This window comes from Carcharhinus amblyrhynchos, chromosome 1 (genome assembly GCF_965287045.1).
Source record: "Carcharhinus amblyrhynchos chromosome 1, sCarAmb.v2.hapA, whole genome shotgun sequence".
Classification (NCBI taxonomy): domain Eukaryota; kingdom Metazoa; phylum Chordata; class Chondrichthyes; order Carcharhiniformes; family Carcharhinidae; genus Carcharhinus; species Carcharhinus amblyrhynchos.
Genome location: NC_137324.1, coordinates 133,286,406 through 133,301,497, shown reverse-complemented (window position 1 = coordinate 133,301,497; position 15,092 = coordinate 133,286,406). Strand labels below are relative to the sequence as shown.

The window sequence follows — 15,092 nt, the reverse complement described above, 5'->3', positions numbered from 1 at the left end:
GTTTACATTCTGCTTGAAATCATCATTTCCTTTAATTTATTCTCTGCAGTGTAAACTTCTGCTTAGTAATTTTTAATTTAAGATTTTTTAACTTTTATATCTGTAAAGCCTGATAAATGGATGACACTGTCGACCTACTTTAAACGTTAGCTGATCCCATAATCTCACAGTTCATATTACTGATGAATAATACCTTGGTAGATCACTTGCATTTGATTCATGAAAAGCTGGGCAGAGACCTGTTCATCACTGATGTTGCAAGATTCTGTTTGCGTTCTGTGTTATCATATGCTAGCTGGTCTCTCATGGCCTTGCTCAGGAACAAGAGCAGGCAAATTATGTTAGCTTTGGTTCTCCAGTCACCTTCCTGTCGCCGTAGGCAGTGACCCGAATTACAAAGATTCTAGATTTTGCAAAGAATTTCCATTTTCTTTGTAACAAACAAAATAAGTTGTGGAAATGAGAACGGTAACTGTAGCAACTTCTCACCCGATGAGAAAAATCGTGACTGATTTATGCAAATGAAGTAAACTTGAAATAACGTGTTACAGAAAGACAGTGAACCTCATCAGTAGGTTCGTAGCAAATTGGCTGCTTGCTTAGTGCCAAATTGTTTTTTCTTTTGATGTTAGTGCAAAGGAAATTTGGCACAGTGTAAAATGGGCTACCAGTTTGAAATGAGCCCAATTGCTGAAACTGGGAAAGACCAATTTCACCCTTAAGGTTATTTGAAGTTAAAAAAATCACTGCCTATAATATAAAATAAAAACATAAAACGCTGCATAAGCTAAGCAGATCTGGCAGTATCCATGGAGAGAGAAACAGTTCATATTTCAAGTCCACCTGATTCCTCTTCAGAGCTGTTTTTACTTCAAAACCTGGCTGGCATACTATAAAAATTTGGAGATAAGCGTGTCAAACATAAATGTTGTCCTAGATGAAATGAAAACCCTGTTCACTTTAATATTTAACGACATGAAATTTTTCACTATTCAGAAAGGTTCCGGTTTTCTATCATGCTTGTTATGTTCTGGTACTTTCTGTTTAGATTTTGATGTTATTTAAATTTTATTTTCTGGTGCACAGTGAATGGAACTCCAAGCAGTCAACTGTCAACACCCAAATCTACAAAATCATCCAGCTCCTCCCCAACCAGTCCTGGCAGCTTGAGAGCTCACAAGGTAAAAAAAAATTCTATTCTGCCACGCAAAGATTAAGAGAATGGATGAAGAAAATTTGGTTTCTAAGAGTTGTCACCTATATACAATGCAGCCTTGTACTTGGGAATGCACAGTACAGATGTTGTTCCACTGGCTCTAAAGAGTCTTATTTTGCCATACAAGTTCTCTAGCCAAGAGAAGCCACAAAGAGGTTCCAGATTTCAAAGAACTCTTCTCCATTAGTGGAGTAGTAACTCTTCTCCATTATTGCCTACTACAATGTGACTGGGCCTGGCTATGAGTTACTTGCAGTCCAACTTGTTTTATATCTCTTACTGTTAATATGCTTGCGACTGAAAACCATGGAGAATTGTGACCAATAACTAACATTATGCCACTGTACCTTAGTGGAGCCTTTCGTAATAGTTTTAGATGTTACAAAATATTTATAGGATCAAGAGAAACCAGAGGGTAAGAAGTGCCTTGTCAATCATTAGTGTTAGTGCACTTCACTCCTGGCCAGTCATTCTTTATCGTTATCCCTCTCCCTAATGGTCTTATCCCTTTTCCTCGATTATCATCTTTCCCATTTTAGTTTTCATAGAATCCCTACAATACAAAAGGAAGCCATTTGATCCACCTGGATTCATAAACATTGTTGAGTCTGTGACCATTAAATTTCATGGAAGCTTTTTCTAAATTTAACCCAAAGAAAAGAAATTAGAAAGCAGTTCTGATCATTTTAAATCAGAACTAATCAACTTAATTTCATTTGGAGAGCTTATTAGGACTGGAACAGAAAATACTGCATTAATAGTTAATAAGGTGTAACACTTTAATATCGCACATTGGAAATTTAATTCCTGAAATCTGAGTATATTTTTTGAATTCCCACCCTTCATATCTTGAGTCAAGCTACAAGTTGCACTTCTCAAACACAAACCTTTGAACTCTAATAAAGTAACATTTTTGCAGCATTATGTTTCCAACACTAACAATAATCCATTTTAATTCTGAAAATAAATTGTAATTTTCATATTTAACCATCTGTTGTGCCTGAAATTGTTCTGTGGAAAACGTGAAAAATAGAATTAGACAAGTGGGCGGTGTGTAAGATCAGGTTCCTACCCTGTCATTGGTGTAGTGTCAAGAGGAGGGACCCCTATGGAATACAGTAGAGTAGATTTTAGCTTTTACCATTTGGATAAGACAAGTAACGGAAAAGTGGTGCAGAGGATTGCACTTAGGGAACAGAATGCATTTAATTTATGTGCCATTGCAATGAATGGACTGAAGATTTAGATGATCATTTAACTGTGTGCATGTTGCCCTGCCAGGCCTTCCTTCTTTCCCTCCTCAACATTGCTTAGTGATCAGTCGGTAAAGACTGAAGATGTTTAGATAATGTATTGCAAGATGAAAGAAAAGGTAAAGCAGCATAAAAGCATAAAATGTTATTTGTATATTTAGAATTAGAATCATTAGTAGCTGATTGTTAAAATGGACAAACGCTGAGCTAAAATGCAGTCAGAAGCTGATGATTTTCCACCCAACTCATCTTAACAGCCAGTCATGAACGCGCATGCTATGTTATCAAAATATTAAGTTGCTGCTAGTGAAACCTTCTTCCTTAGCACTGATCTGAGATGGTTGCACTGGGAATCTTGGTGAAAGAATGCAACATTTATTTTTAACTACTGTGTGCTGCTATTTCCAGGAAATTCCATTTCTAAAAGCAGCATCTCTTTACATTATTGAGGTATAACCAAAATCTCGGTTGCCATTTTTGTCAGCACCAACTGTAATGAGAACATTACCTGCAAATAGCAAGTGATCCAGTATTTAAAGAGTTCATTGTGAAACCAACAGTAAAAGTGTCAAATTTAACTGTTCTTTAGAGTATACCGAACTACACCGCATTACAACTACTTATTATAGACTGTGGTGTTCCTTCCAAGAACAACATTCATCTGACTGAAAACAATTGGGTGTGAAATGTAAATCTAGGAAGTGACAGCTCAGGAAACTGGAAGCAGGTTATTATCAGTGAGAGCATTCATTAGTATTGACATTTAACTATGTGCTGTTCCTTTGTCTCAGTTTTAAGGCATGGCAGCAGGATATCTTATCTTGATTTTAGTGTTTGCTGTGTCTTTTAAGTAACTGTTTTGGTAAAACAGTTTGTAAAAAGAATAAGAGAGCTGGTGATAAATGCCAGAACAACCTTGTAGCATACAAATGATAGTGTGTAAGAGTGCAAACAAGGAGGCCAGATGAATTATTAACTGTATTACATTAAATAAACCAACACAATTTATTGGCACTATCAGAAGTACTGAGATTATTTTATCACCGATCTGGAGTTTTCTTTATCATACATTTACTCACTCTGTTGTGGATACTTTCAAATCCACTTAATGTCCTGCATTGGCAAATTCTGCCAAATTTTCACCACCACCATCCTAAGCTAGATAAATAAAAAGTCAGAGTGGCATTTTAACCTTTCAATCTGTGCTATCCCAATGTGGCTAGATGCTCGATATTTGGCATTCTCATGGTCTCACCACCTCAAGATAATTATAGTGACCTTTGAATTGAAAGCCAATCCACTTGAATTACTGAGTAATTCTTTTTTTCAGTTTCTATGCATGGCCATTTGAATTGTGTTGGTCAATTCAGTTTATTAAATCATTTTAATTTTTCATGCAAAATTTGAGTTTGAAGAATCGGCAATAGATTCTATTCTTATAACCTTCTCATTCAAGAAACAGGGTACTATGATCTTTATAATATGAGGCTTTCACATTCAGTATCACGTGACAGGATGTAATACCGTAAAACCTACCTTAATATACATTATCTTTTTCATGGTAATAGGCTGTTTCAGAATCACTATTAATAATGGCTCTTAAAACAGGATAATGTTTTTTAATTCTGCAGTGTTGCTACTTTTATCCAATTCACAAGTAAAAGTTGATGATATGATTCTTCATGTTATTACTTGTATTTAAGAATGGCAGACAACTTCAAACAGAATGACTGCAAGCTTTAGCAATTCAAAAATTGTAGAATCATCCTTAACTATATTTCATTATTAACTAAAAGCTATGGGGGTCATTTTGCACTTGTATTTGCCGTGAAGGCAAATGGCGATGTACGTGCAAAATCTCACGATTTGGAAACAGGAATCTCGCCAGCAAGATCTCATTTTTCCTGCTCCTTACTAGTGATGTAACGAGAGTGGGAATCTTAGTTCAATGAATTATAATACAATTAAAGGACATTCCTGCCATATGTGCCACAGCAGAAATTCTTCCCTTGCCAGGGTAACATCACATCAGCGAGGGTTTACAACAGGTGTTGAAAAACTTGAAGCAGGCAAGGGGAATCCACCAGCAGCATAAAGGTACGTATAGTCCCTGGGGAAGAGGGATATGCCCAAGAAGTACTCTGACATTGCCTCTGGCATGGCCATGCCATGTGGCAGTGCCAAGGGGACTGGCCACTCTGGGGCACTCCATGAGGGCATTCCCCTTGTGTGTGGGAATTGCCCCAGTTCATATGGCAGGGGAGAAAGGGAGGAGTCCCCTTATTCATCAGAGGGAGGTGGCCTGGAGCATGCAGTGGGGTATTGGGGCAAAGATTCCTGTTATCCATGGCCGTGTTGCCTCATTACATGTGAGTTCAGGTTCCACATATCCGTGGTGGGTTGGGTCGCTCCAGTGTGAAGGGATGGGTGGGATTGCATGGTGTTTTAACACAGATTGGTGTTGCCAGCCTTATCTGGCCCCGTCCTGCCACCATGATGATGTGAGCCATGTCTCCAGACTTTTTGCACACAAAGTGCCAGAATATCTGGAGAGAAAATCAGCTGTGCAGCTGTTCGATTTGCACACCAGTGTTCTTGTCTCAGCCAGCACTCTGTGCACAATCTGGAAAATTCTGCCTTATTTTCTTGCTATTGCAGTAACTGTACCCCACTAATAACCAAATGAAAGTACTCAACCCCAAACTGACGGTGATCACTATTGCACTGGCTTATTTTAAAGGGTTAAACTTGCTGACTATAGGACTGAAATGGTCCCAGGTCTGCCCTCTGTCAATGACGTTTGATTAACTAATGGGAACAGAAAGTTATAACAAACTCTGTTTTTCCAAATTTTTTGTTCTCTTTGCATTTTGCTGAAGTTCATGGAACATTCCTCATGGAGACAGATCTGCTTCCGTTGTCCCTCACAGGGAAATTAAACATTTCTTGCATTAAATGGTCTCTGCTGTCCCATATCCAGTACCCACTGTGCTCAGCTAGTGGGAAGGTCTCAATGGATTTCCTCACTCAGACCACGTGAATGCACTTAATGCGCAATTACATCTTTGGGCCAGTTTCTGCATATTTAACGAAGGACTCTGCCAGTTTCAGGTCTATATCTTTCCCACCAGATTGAAATTAAAGATGATAGGATTCACTTCGATGAAAACTTTGATGAAAAACTCATCCAATTAATTTCCACTGCCTGTGTACTCAGTTTACAGCAAGCAAATAGAGTTAAAATTTTCTAATTTAGTTTACTAGAGGGGGAGGCTCCGTGAACATCCCCATCCTCAATGATGTTGGAACGCAGCATTTCCAGTGCAAAAGACAAAATCTGAAGAATTCGCAGCCGCCTCCAGCAAGAAGTGCCAAGTAGATGATCCATCTCAGTCTTCTCCTAACAATCCCACCATCACAGATATGAGTCTTTGGCTAATTCAATTCGCTCCACGTGAGCTCAAGAAATGGCTGAAGGCACTGGAAGATTCAAAGGTTCCACGACAACATCCTAGTAGAAGTACTGAATACTTGTGCTCCTGAACTAGCCGCACTCATATCTAACCTGTTCCGGTACAGCTACAACGCAGTTATTAACACAATAAAGTGGAAAATTTTCACAAAAAGCAGTACAACCCAATCCAGCCATTTACCTACTTTCAGCCCCCACAAAGTGATGGAAGGTATTGTCAACAGTATTAGAAGCGATTCATTACTCATGAATTACCTGCTCAACTAGTGCTTGGTTTGGGTTCCACTTCTGGCACTTTGATCTCATTACAGCCTTAAAATATAGACAAAGGAGCTGAATTACAGAGGTGAAATGGAAGTTACTGCTCCTTGACATCAAGGCATTTGACTAAGTGTGGCACAAAGCATCCTGAGTAAATGTCGAAGTCAGTGGGGGACCGGGAGAAATGTGTGCACTAGTTGGAATCATACCCAGCACAAAGGAAGAAAATTGTGACTTTTGGAGGCCCTTTATCTCCGTTCCAGGACATTGCTGTAGGTGTACACCAGGATAGTGTCCTACCAACCATCTTCAGCTGCTTCATCAATGACCTTCCCTCCATCATAAGGTCAAAAATGGGAGTGTTCATTGATGGTTATACAATATCATTCACAATTCTGAAACATACCCGCATGCAGTAGATCCTGGACAACATTCAGGCTTGGGCTGACAAGGGCTAAATAAATTTTTGTCATACAAGTGGCAAATAATGGCTGTCTCCAACATGAGAAAATGTAATTATCACTTCTCGACATTCCGTGGCATAACCATTATTCAATTCCACAGTACCAACATCCTGGAGCTTACTATTGACCAAAAAGATAACTGGATACTTAGGCTACCAGAGCATGTCAAGATCTGAGTATTCTGCAGTGAGTAGCTCACTTGCTGGCTCCCCAAAGCATTACCACCACATAAAAGTAACACTAGTTAGGATTGTGATAGAATATGCCCCACATACTTGGATGAGGAAAGCTCCCACAACACGCAGGAAGCCCAGCACTACACAACACAGCACAGTCCTTTGATACCACAACCACCACCTGAAATGTTTACCTCATCCACTGCCGGTTCCCAGTGGCTGCAGTGTGTGCCATCTGCAAAATGTACTGCAGCAAGTTGTCAAAGCTTCTTCAAAAGCAGCTCTCGAGCCTGCAGCCTCCAACACCTAGAAAGATGAGGGCAGAAGACTCATGAGAACACCATCATCTGTAAGTACTCATCCTGAAAGCACTCCTCCAAGTCAGAAGATATCCTGACTTAGAAATATAACACAGTTCATTCATCATCACTAAGCCAAAATTCTGGAACTCCTACCTCATAGCACTGTGAGATTACCTGCAGCTCATGGCTTACCATCACTGTCTCATGGGCAATAAGTTCTGGCCTTACCAGTAATACCCACATCCTGTGAATGAATAAAAAAATCCTAATACACTAATACCTAAAACTCATACTTGTTGTTTGAGTAGAGTGATGCCATACGTCATGTCAGCTTGCAAACTTTTTGCTGCCTGCTGTTTTACATGATTTCAGTGTTTAGCCAGCACTAGGTACTCTGTCGCTTAGTTGGATGCTTTGGAAGAAGACCAACATGGTGAGCACCAGTAAAAATTGGCCTGCACTGCTTGAAGGGGATATGCATGATGGCTGGGAAAGATGCTGTGAGTTAAATTTGAGTATTGGATGGTTCCCAGTGCAGGGCAACTGCCCATCAGAAACCTGAACTTGCCGGGAAATTGCTATTCAGTCCTTATGTGGGGACATCTGCGGGCGATTTTGGGATACCGCTGAATTGTCTTCAAAGGTTGGAAGTAATGGACAACTGAGTGCAATTTAGAAACTACGTAAGCGGCAATAACAGAACATGATATGACTCTAAGCATGAATGGCCGGAGCCTAGGGCAGAGATCAAAGAAAGCATAAGATTCCAGCTCACCATATGACAAGGTCACATGAGTTCTACTGAAAGCACTGAGATGAGCATTTTGATGGGCAGTATATAGAAGAAGGCTGATTTGGAGTGCACAATGAAATACCTATTCAATGTCCAGGAGCATGGAGTAATCCAGCACCATGTTGGTGCAGGACTTTCTGCAGAGATTGCAGCCCATCCTTTCTAGGGTAGAAGTAGTAGCCAGCTCCAGTTGTGGACCAAAGCATGACGTAGAATCTGAAAAGCAAGACACAGGCTCTTATGGTTGATATCTCAGCTTCCAATTACAACACATACAACTAATGTGCTGCAGTAGCAGTTCAGATTAAACCCATGCAAGGTTTGCTTGCTGCAAGGATGGCCATGAATTACATTGTGCATCAGAGTTTGTCATGTGTCATAGATCTTCAATCTATCCTCCAACAGATTATTGCAGTTTGCAGAGACTCTAGCTGGAATTTTACCATTTTGTTTCTAAGTGCTGGGCGGGTGTGGAACTGGGAGAATTTCAGATCTGTTTTTTGGGCTGCTTTCAGGCCCCCCCCATATGCACTCTGGCTGGAAAAATTTGAGCAAGTCTGTTGCTCACTGCAGAAGCCTGTGGGCCGGGCTTAATGCACCCGAAAGACTGCAGAAGATGGTAGTGCGCATGTGCCAACCTCTGATGCTGACATTAACAGTAGCAGGAGTCTGACAGAAAAGGATGAGCTGTCTACTGCAGGCAACCTGAAGCAGCTCCCTCCCACACCCACTACAGTCATGGGGGCCTGCGGCCTGAAATGCAGACCTCGCCGACCCACTTTCTCTTTCCCCTCCCCCCTCCCCCACCATCCAGATCAATTGCAGACCCACTGTTCTCCCCCACTGATCGCTGCCTTTTCCTCATCAATCGCTGCAGTGTGGCAGTGGTGCCCACCCCCCCCCGATAGCCGCAGATTGGCAGTGGGCCCCCTCTCCTGTTAGCCCCGTCCCCTGCCACCCTATTTGCCCTGCTCCCACTGGCCCCCCTCCATTGGCTCTGCCCCTGGCACTGCCTGGTAGGCAGTGTCCAGGTGCCAGGCCGTCATTGCCAAGGAGCATCTCCCCCTTGCCCTAGGCCTTCCCGGGGGGGCCTCAGTGGCCTCCAGTTCCATTGGCGAGGCTAAGACGACTGCTCCCCGTCTACGGGGAAAGTCCATTTCTTGTCGGCGAGGCCATAAAGACAAGTGAGCCCGGATGATTGAGTGCCAGTCTCAATAAGCACAATCAAAACATCATTTTAATAAAACTAAATTACTCAGCCTCTCGCCCATTTCTGGCAAGAAGCTGACCACGCCAGAAATCCTGTGCTCGTAAAATGGCGCTGGTCGTGAAAAGCGGCGTTAATCGCGCTATTCACTTAATGCCCCTCTTTACAACTGGTCATAAAACACCGCCTCTGTCTCGGACAGAGCACCATGGAGCACTGACCTGTTGTTCTCTCAGGAAGACAGCATTTGTCCTCTCGCCATTGCTACTCCATCAGTTCCCTTGCTGTTGCCTGTCAGCTAGCCAGCCCATGCTGAGATGGCACAGCCTGCAATTGGGCTTTCTAGACTCTCAGCTGCTCAACTTGTTCTCCAACACCATCTTCAACCTTCCACCGGCCACGCTGCAATCACTGGGATAGAGTTCTGTAGGAGCACTGGAATAGGCAAAGGAATACCATAGACAGACACAAAGGGAATGCACAAGGGTGATGAGTTGATTTTTTTTTAAGAAATATGGAATGATTGGGTTTATACATCTAGTTCTGAATGTTTACTTTTTAGTGGGCTTTTATCTTAGCATTGTGACCAAGCGGACCTCAATGGTCAGTGACTAAGGGAAGGTACGGTGAATGTTGGTGAATGTGAGTTGCGGTTGTTGGTATTGCACTTGAGTTGGTTCTTCACATGCAGCTTAGCCAAAAAGGGTCTGTTTGTTTGCTTCCTCCTTCTTCCTCATCTCCCTCCTGCTCCTTGTACTTCTGCTTCTTTTTGATTTGATTTAATTGATTATTGTCACATGTGTTAAGATACAGTGAAAAGTATTGTTTCTTGCGCGCTATACAAAGCATATCATACATAGAGAAGGAAATGAGAGAGTGCAGAATGTAGTGTTACAGTCATAGCTAGGGTGTAGTGAAAGATCGTCTTAATGCGAGGTAGGTCCATTCAAAATTTTGTTGGCAGCAGGGAAGGAGCTAATCTTGAGTTGGTCACTGCACAGCTGGTGTTAGAGGCTGCCCCTCATGATGGTAAGAAGGTGTAGTGTGCAGCAGCCCACCATGAATCTTGATGTCTGCTTTATTGAGTCCAGCAGGGCTTCTCCCACGTGGTCCAGGAAGCAGGAAGTGGCCTTTAAGCATCCCAGCAGTCTGCTTAGTAACACGTCACATGGCAGCATGGATTTCATCCTGTGCATGTCATACATGAGTACGTGGATTATGCACCAGGATTGTCAGCTATGTGATCCGTGGGCAGCTCCTATTGCCCAGCACCCAACCTATAGTCTGTTATGACTCAAATACAGCTGGACTATTTGACTGCAGCCGAATGGAAGCAACATGACTGTTGCCAGGATACTGGCAGTGATACGTGATTCACTGCCTATGCTCACAATGCTGGACATTTCAGGAGTGGAAATCCTTTCAGTTCCAGTATAGGGTCAAAGTGAAATGTAGTGTCCACAAAGCAATGTGTGTGCAGTCACTGGTGCCTTCCACCATGGAGAAGTGTGCAAACCTTGCAGAAGAACACGTGCTAGCTCCATCTGTTAGTCTCTGGCAACAAAAAATAAAATGTTGTTAGCTCTCAATGTATGGAGAAACTCATTGATCTCCCTTAAGCAACAGCTAAAAAGGAACTGTAAAATATTGCAAATATCTTTAGTTCCAGCCTCGTTGAAGCCAGGCACATAAAGATTAATGGCACGGTCACCCACACATCTGTTGGAACTGGGGACCTAGCTGTGCTCTGAGACTGCAATTGAAAATAGCAGATTTCAGTAAGGATGTTCTAGCTGAGACACAGATGTTACATGTACTGTTCTTCAGTAAAGTTCAGGCAGCAGAATTGCTCCCTAAATATCCTAGGTGGATATGTCCTCCTGCTCAGAGTCCTTCTCCTTCCTCCTCTTCCATGAGATTTTCCTGCTCTGTGTGGCCTCCAGATTTTTTCTCCAGATCATTCCAAGAGGAATGCCCACTGGTGCATTCAAGTCAGGGAGACACTGGTTTGTGGAGAAGAATTGAAGTTAAAGGAAAACTCCTTGAGTGCCAAACTGCTCCCTACGGACTTCAACAATCTTAAGCAACTACAAAAAATGCCAAACAGTTGTAAAATGGCTGTAACCAGCAACTGACCCATAGATAGTTTGTGATTCCTTTTATAGCATTGATGGGGATATCCATCGTACTCAGCTGCTGTTCAATTGTGTGAGGTTAAAAGACAACATTGGCTGGAGCGTTGAGCACCAAAATGGCACCATTGATGGCCAATCAGCATTATATGCTAATTGACATGATGATCTGTCTGCTACCCACACTTTCAGTGACCATTCACTAAACACACAATGCCCTCAACAATATGGCATCCAGAAAGACTTGCTCCAAAAGTTGGGCAGGACCACCAATGCCATTTTGGACATCAAACAGCACCTATAATGCCCAGTCAATGGGTGCTACCAGTCAAAGTTTCCTGCCACTGGTGCCACCAATGTAGTCGGTCTATTACAGTTATGTAATTTGTATGCATTTTAACACTAGTATTTTGTTTAATCAATCTGAAAGTCCAATCTTTGTGTCAATACATATTTGTACTAATACTGTATAATTTTACACATCAATAATTACAGCAGATTATAATGTAGGCTTCCAGCAGTGATTATATTTGCACAAAGCAGCAAAATTAAGATATCAGAAGAGAGTGTAATTTTAAAGTTATTCTCAAGTCATTCTTTTTCTATTGTTTCAGCTCCTGTGGAAACACATTTGTCATTACTACACAAGGCATCACTGGAAGAGTATTTCATTTACGAATTCAATTCTCATTCTGCACTTTTCAATGACAAAACTACTTTGAAAAGCTGTTCTGTAGTAATATTGTCACAATGACACCTGCCCTGATTTTACAAAGAAGCAATATCAGTTGTGTTTTGTTTAATCTCCTGTGTCCAAATCCCAGTTCGCACCAAGTCTTGAATGCCCATGTGCTCAACCACAGTGGCACCTTGTTGAGGCATCAGTAGTGTCACCTGCCAGCTGGAGAGCCCGTGAGAGACTGGTGTGCTTTTTTGTGGGAAGGCCTGCCGAACAACAAGCCAATCAGTGACAAGGCCAGCAGTTGACTTCCCCCTAGAATCAACTCCCACGGGGCAAATGTGCCACCCAGCAAGAGTTGCCAGCCAGTCAGAGGGCAGCAGCTCTTGTGCTCAACACATTATTATTGTTGCCACCATGGACTGCTATGTGTAGCATGTGGTAAAGTAATTGCTGTGTTAAAGTAATCCAATTTAGATGTTTATCCCTGATTTCTATAAAGATGCAGAGTATGAGGTGAGTGGCACTATCATTGAGAAGTCGCTGCACAATTGAGATTAATTATCACTTCTAGTTTATGAGAGCATGAAAAGTGACAACTTCAATTAAATGGGAAGGGGAAAAACACCTGCATTAGCACTGAATCAAACAGTCTTAACACTTCTAATGAAACACCTTCTGCATCAATTTCAAGAGGAAAAGTCATTATCTTGTCTAGATTTGAGTGCGAAACGAACAGTTAACAATTATCTTTACTCTCTGTCCTTTTGAAGCAGTTTGTTCTTCAAACAGTAGTAGGTGTGTATGAGTGGTGATTCGAAGTTTAAAGCTGAGTAGTTTATTCTGAGACTGTTCACAAAGATTCCAAATTTAGCTTTGTTCAGAGGAATGCCTGCTCAATGACATCAGTCTCATTTTTTAAAGCATTTGATTATTCCACTTCCTACATTACAGCAATGATTATACCAGAAAAGAACTTCATTGGCTATAAACAACTTTGAGGTATCTGGTGGCCAAGAAAAGCACTATATAAATGCAAGTCTGTTTTGTGTTTTAGCACAATGAAAAGGGAGCATAGTAATTCATTATGTAGGTAATGATTGAAGGGGAGTCAGATATAAGGGCAGTAAGTTTGTACACACCTGTTAATTATTGCAAAAAAAGAAACATGTCGAAGCTTTTTGTCTTGTACTCATCAGGACACTTGGCAAGAATGCCAATATATGGCAAAAAGCAGTTTGTACCATATGAGAAGAGAGTTATAATTGGATTGGTTGACAAGTGGACTCTCGATGATAGAGGCATTGCCATGGGGAATACACCAGTTGATGGTCACTGACAGGTAACTGCCAAGCATTGTTTGAAGTTTAAACCAAGCAACTAGACACTAATTAGTCAAGGTGTTGCCCCAAGGAATAAGTAAGTGAATAGCTGTCATTTATTTTGTTCCTGTTTCAGCTAAACAATGTGTGTACCTGTCCTTCCTATCTGTAAAGAACATGACCTTTCCTCTCTATACTGTAGGGATTCTATGAGATTAGATGGTTGGGGCAAGATACAATCAAGACTTTAAAAATGGGTGTCATGATAGCACAGTGGTTAGCGCTGCTGCTTCACAGCTCCAGGGACCTGGGTTTGATTGTCTGTGTGGAGTTTGCACATTTTCCTTGTGTCTGCGTGGCTTTCCTCTGGGTGCTCCGGTTTCCTCCCACAGTCCAAAGATGTGCAGGTTAGGTTGATTGGTCATGCTGAGAAATTGCCCTTAATGTCCTGAGATGTGTAGGTTAGAGGGATTAGTGGGTAAAATATGTACAGATATGGGGGTAGTTGCTGAGCGGGATTGTGGTCGGTGCAGACTCGATGGGCCGAATAGCCTTTCTCTGTACTGTAGGGATTCTATGATGACAGTATTTTAATATTTTCAGTTTCCAGTACCCACATTATCTTCTTTCAGAGTATAAATTGTTGTTTTCCCTTCATATTGATATTTTTATGAAAATGTCTTGATGATTGCAAAATGAAGAGCTTTGACAGTTCTTTTTCTCAGCAGTACTCAAGTCCTGTGCTACTAAACTGCTACATCTTTTCCCCCAATTATTCCAAATTTATAAAAATACATTAGGTAACAGTTAAATTTGATATTAGATAATGTGCAATACAGATCATTAACTTTCAATAAAGTATGTGAAGTGCCTCAGTACTGGTATTATGGGGTATACTTAGATTGTACATTTATATTTAATATCAAGCGTTCTCTAATGTGGACAGTCCTACATGGTTTTACATGGTTTACAGCCCCTTGGTATACTGCAGTGAGAGGACCTTAGACAGTGACTTTCCCACTGAGCCTTTGCATTGGCTACCCTGAACTATAGTGTTTCTATCAGTACATAGTCTTGGACTATGCCAGCCTGTAACACTCCGTGTTTGACAGCTTTTAGATCTAAAAGACCAGCAGGTGTACCAAAGAAAGTATTTTGCCTCCAGCAGCAATTGATGGTTATCTAAGAGTGCACCCATGATATAGCCTCCTAGGGCATTGAGTCCTGTGGTACAGAGTTAGTTCGGATGAACTTTGGCAAAACCAATGCATCTCTTTCCTGACTTTTTTTTTGCAAAGGCACATTTCAGAAACAGATGGGCGACAGATGGGCAGCTGTCTTGAGGGCAGCACATGGGGACAGTGAGGCTCCGAGCATGCAGAAAGGACCTGATGAGGAAGCCCACCTCACCACCAGCCAACTTATGTCTTGAGGGTATTTCAAAACTCTGGTCATGGGGCATTCTGCCAACTGACTTTGATAATCTGCCCAGGGACCCATCTGACAGAATCCACCATCTCTTCTTCCTGCAGGGCCTCAGGGATGTTACATGCTGGCCATAGCCTGATGGATTTGTGGTCAAAGGTATTTTTCTCCATCAACCTTGCACGAGGGACAGGTGATACAGACAGCCAAATTAACTGAGCTTTCTGCAGCAGCATGGCCAGATCTACCTTTGTAACACCAATGACAGATAGAACCTCAGCATGTAGTGACACTTGGGGTGATATTTAATGTAGGTGCCTTCAGCCAGTGAGATCTGTAACAGCTACATTCATGGTATAAATACTGCACAACCACCAACCTCCCAACACA

At 41.7% G+C, this 15,092-nt stretch overlaps 1 protein-coding gene across 9 annotated transcripts in view; it reads left to right on the top strand.

Annotated features, from left to right (window-relative positions):
- dclk2a (doublecortin-like kinase 2a) overlaps nucleotides 1–15,092 on the top strand; it is a 310,958-nt gene that overhangs the window by 197,739 nt on the left and 98,127 nt on the right. For all 9 annotated transcript variants that reach the window (XR_013887042.1, XM_080192992.1, XM_080193004.1 and 6 more), the window contains one exon: nucleotides 1,087–1,181. Coding sequence is in view for 8 of the 9 variants with exons in the window: in XM_080192992.1 (XP_080049118.1) it covers nucleotides 1,087–1,181 (95 nt within the window). In the remaining variant the exon portion in view is untranslated. The remainder of the gene's footprint in view (nucleotides 1–1,086; nucleotides 1,182–15,092) is intronic.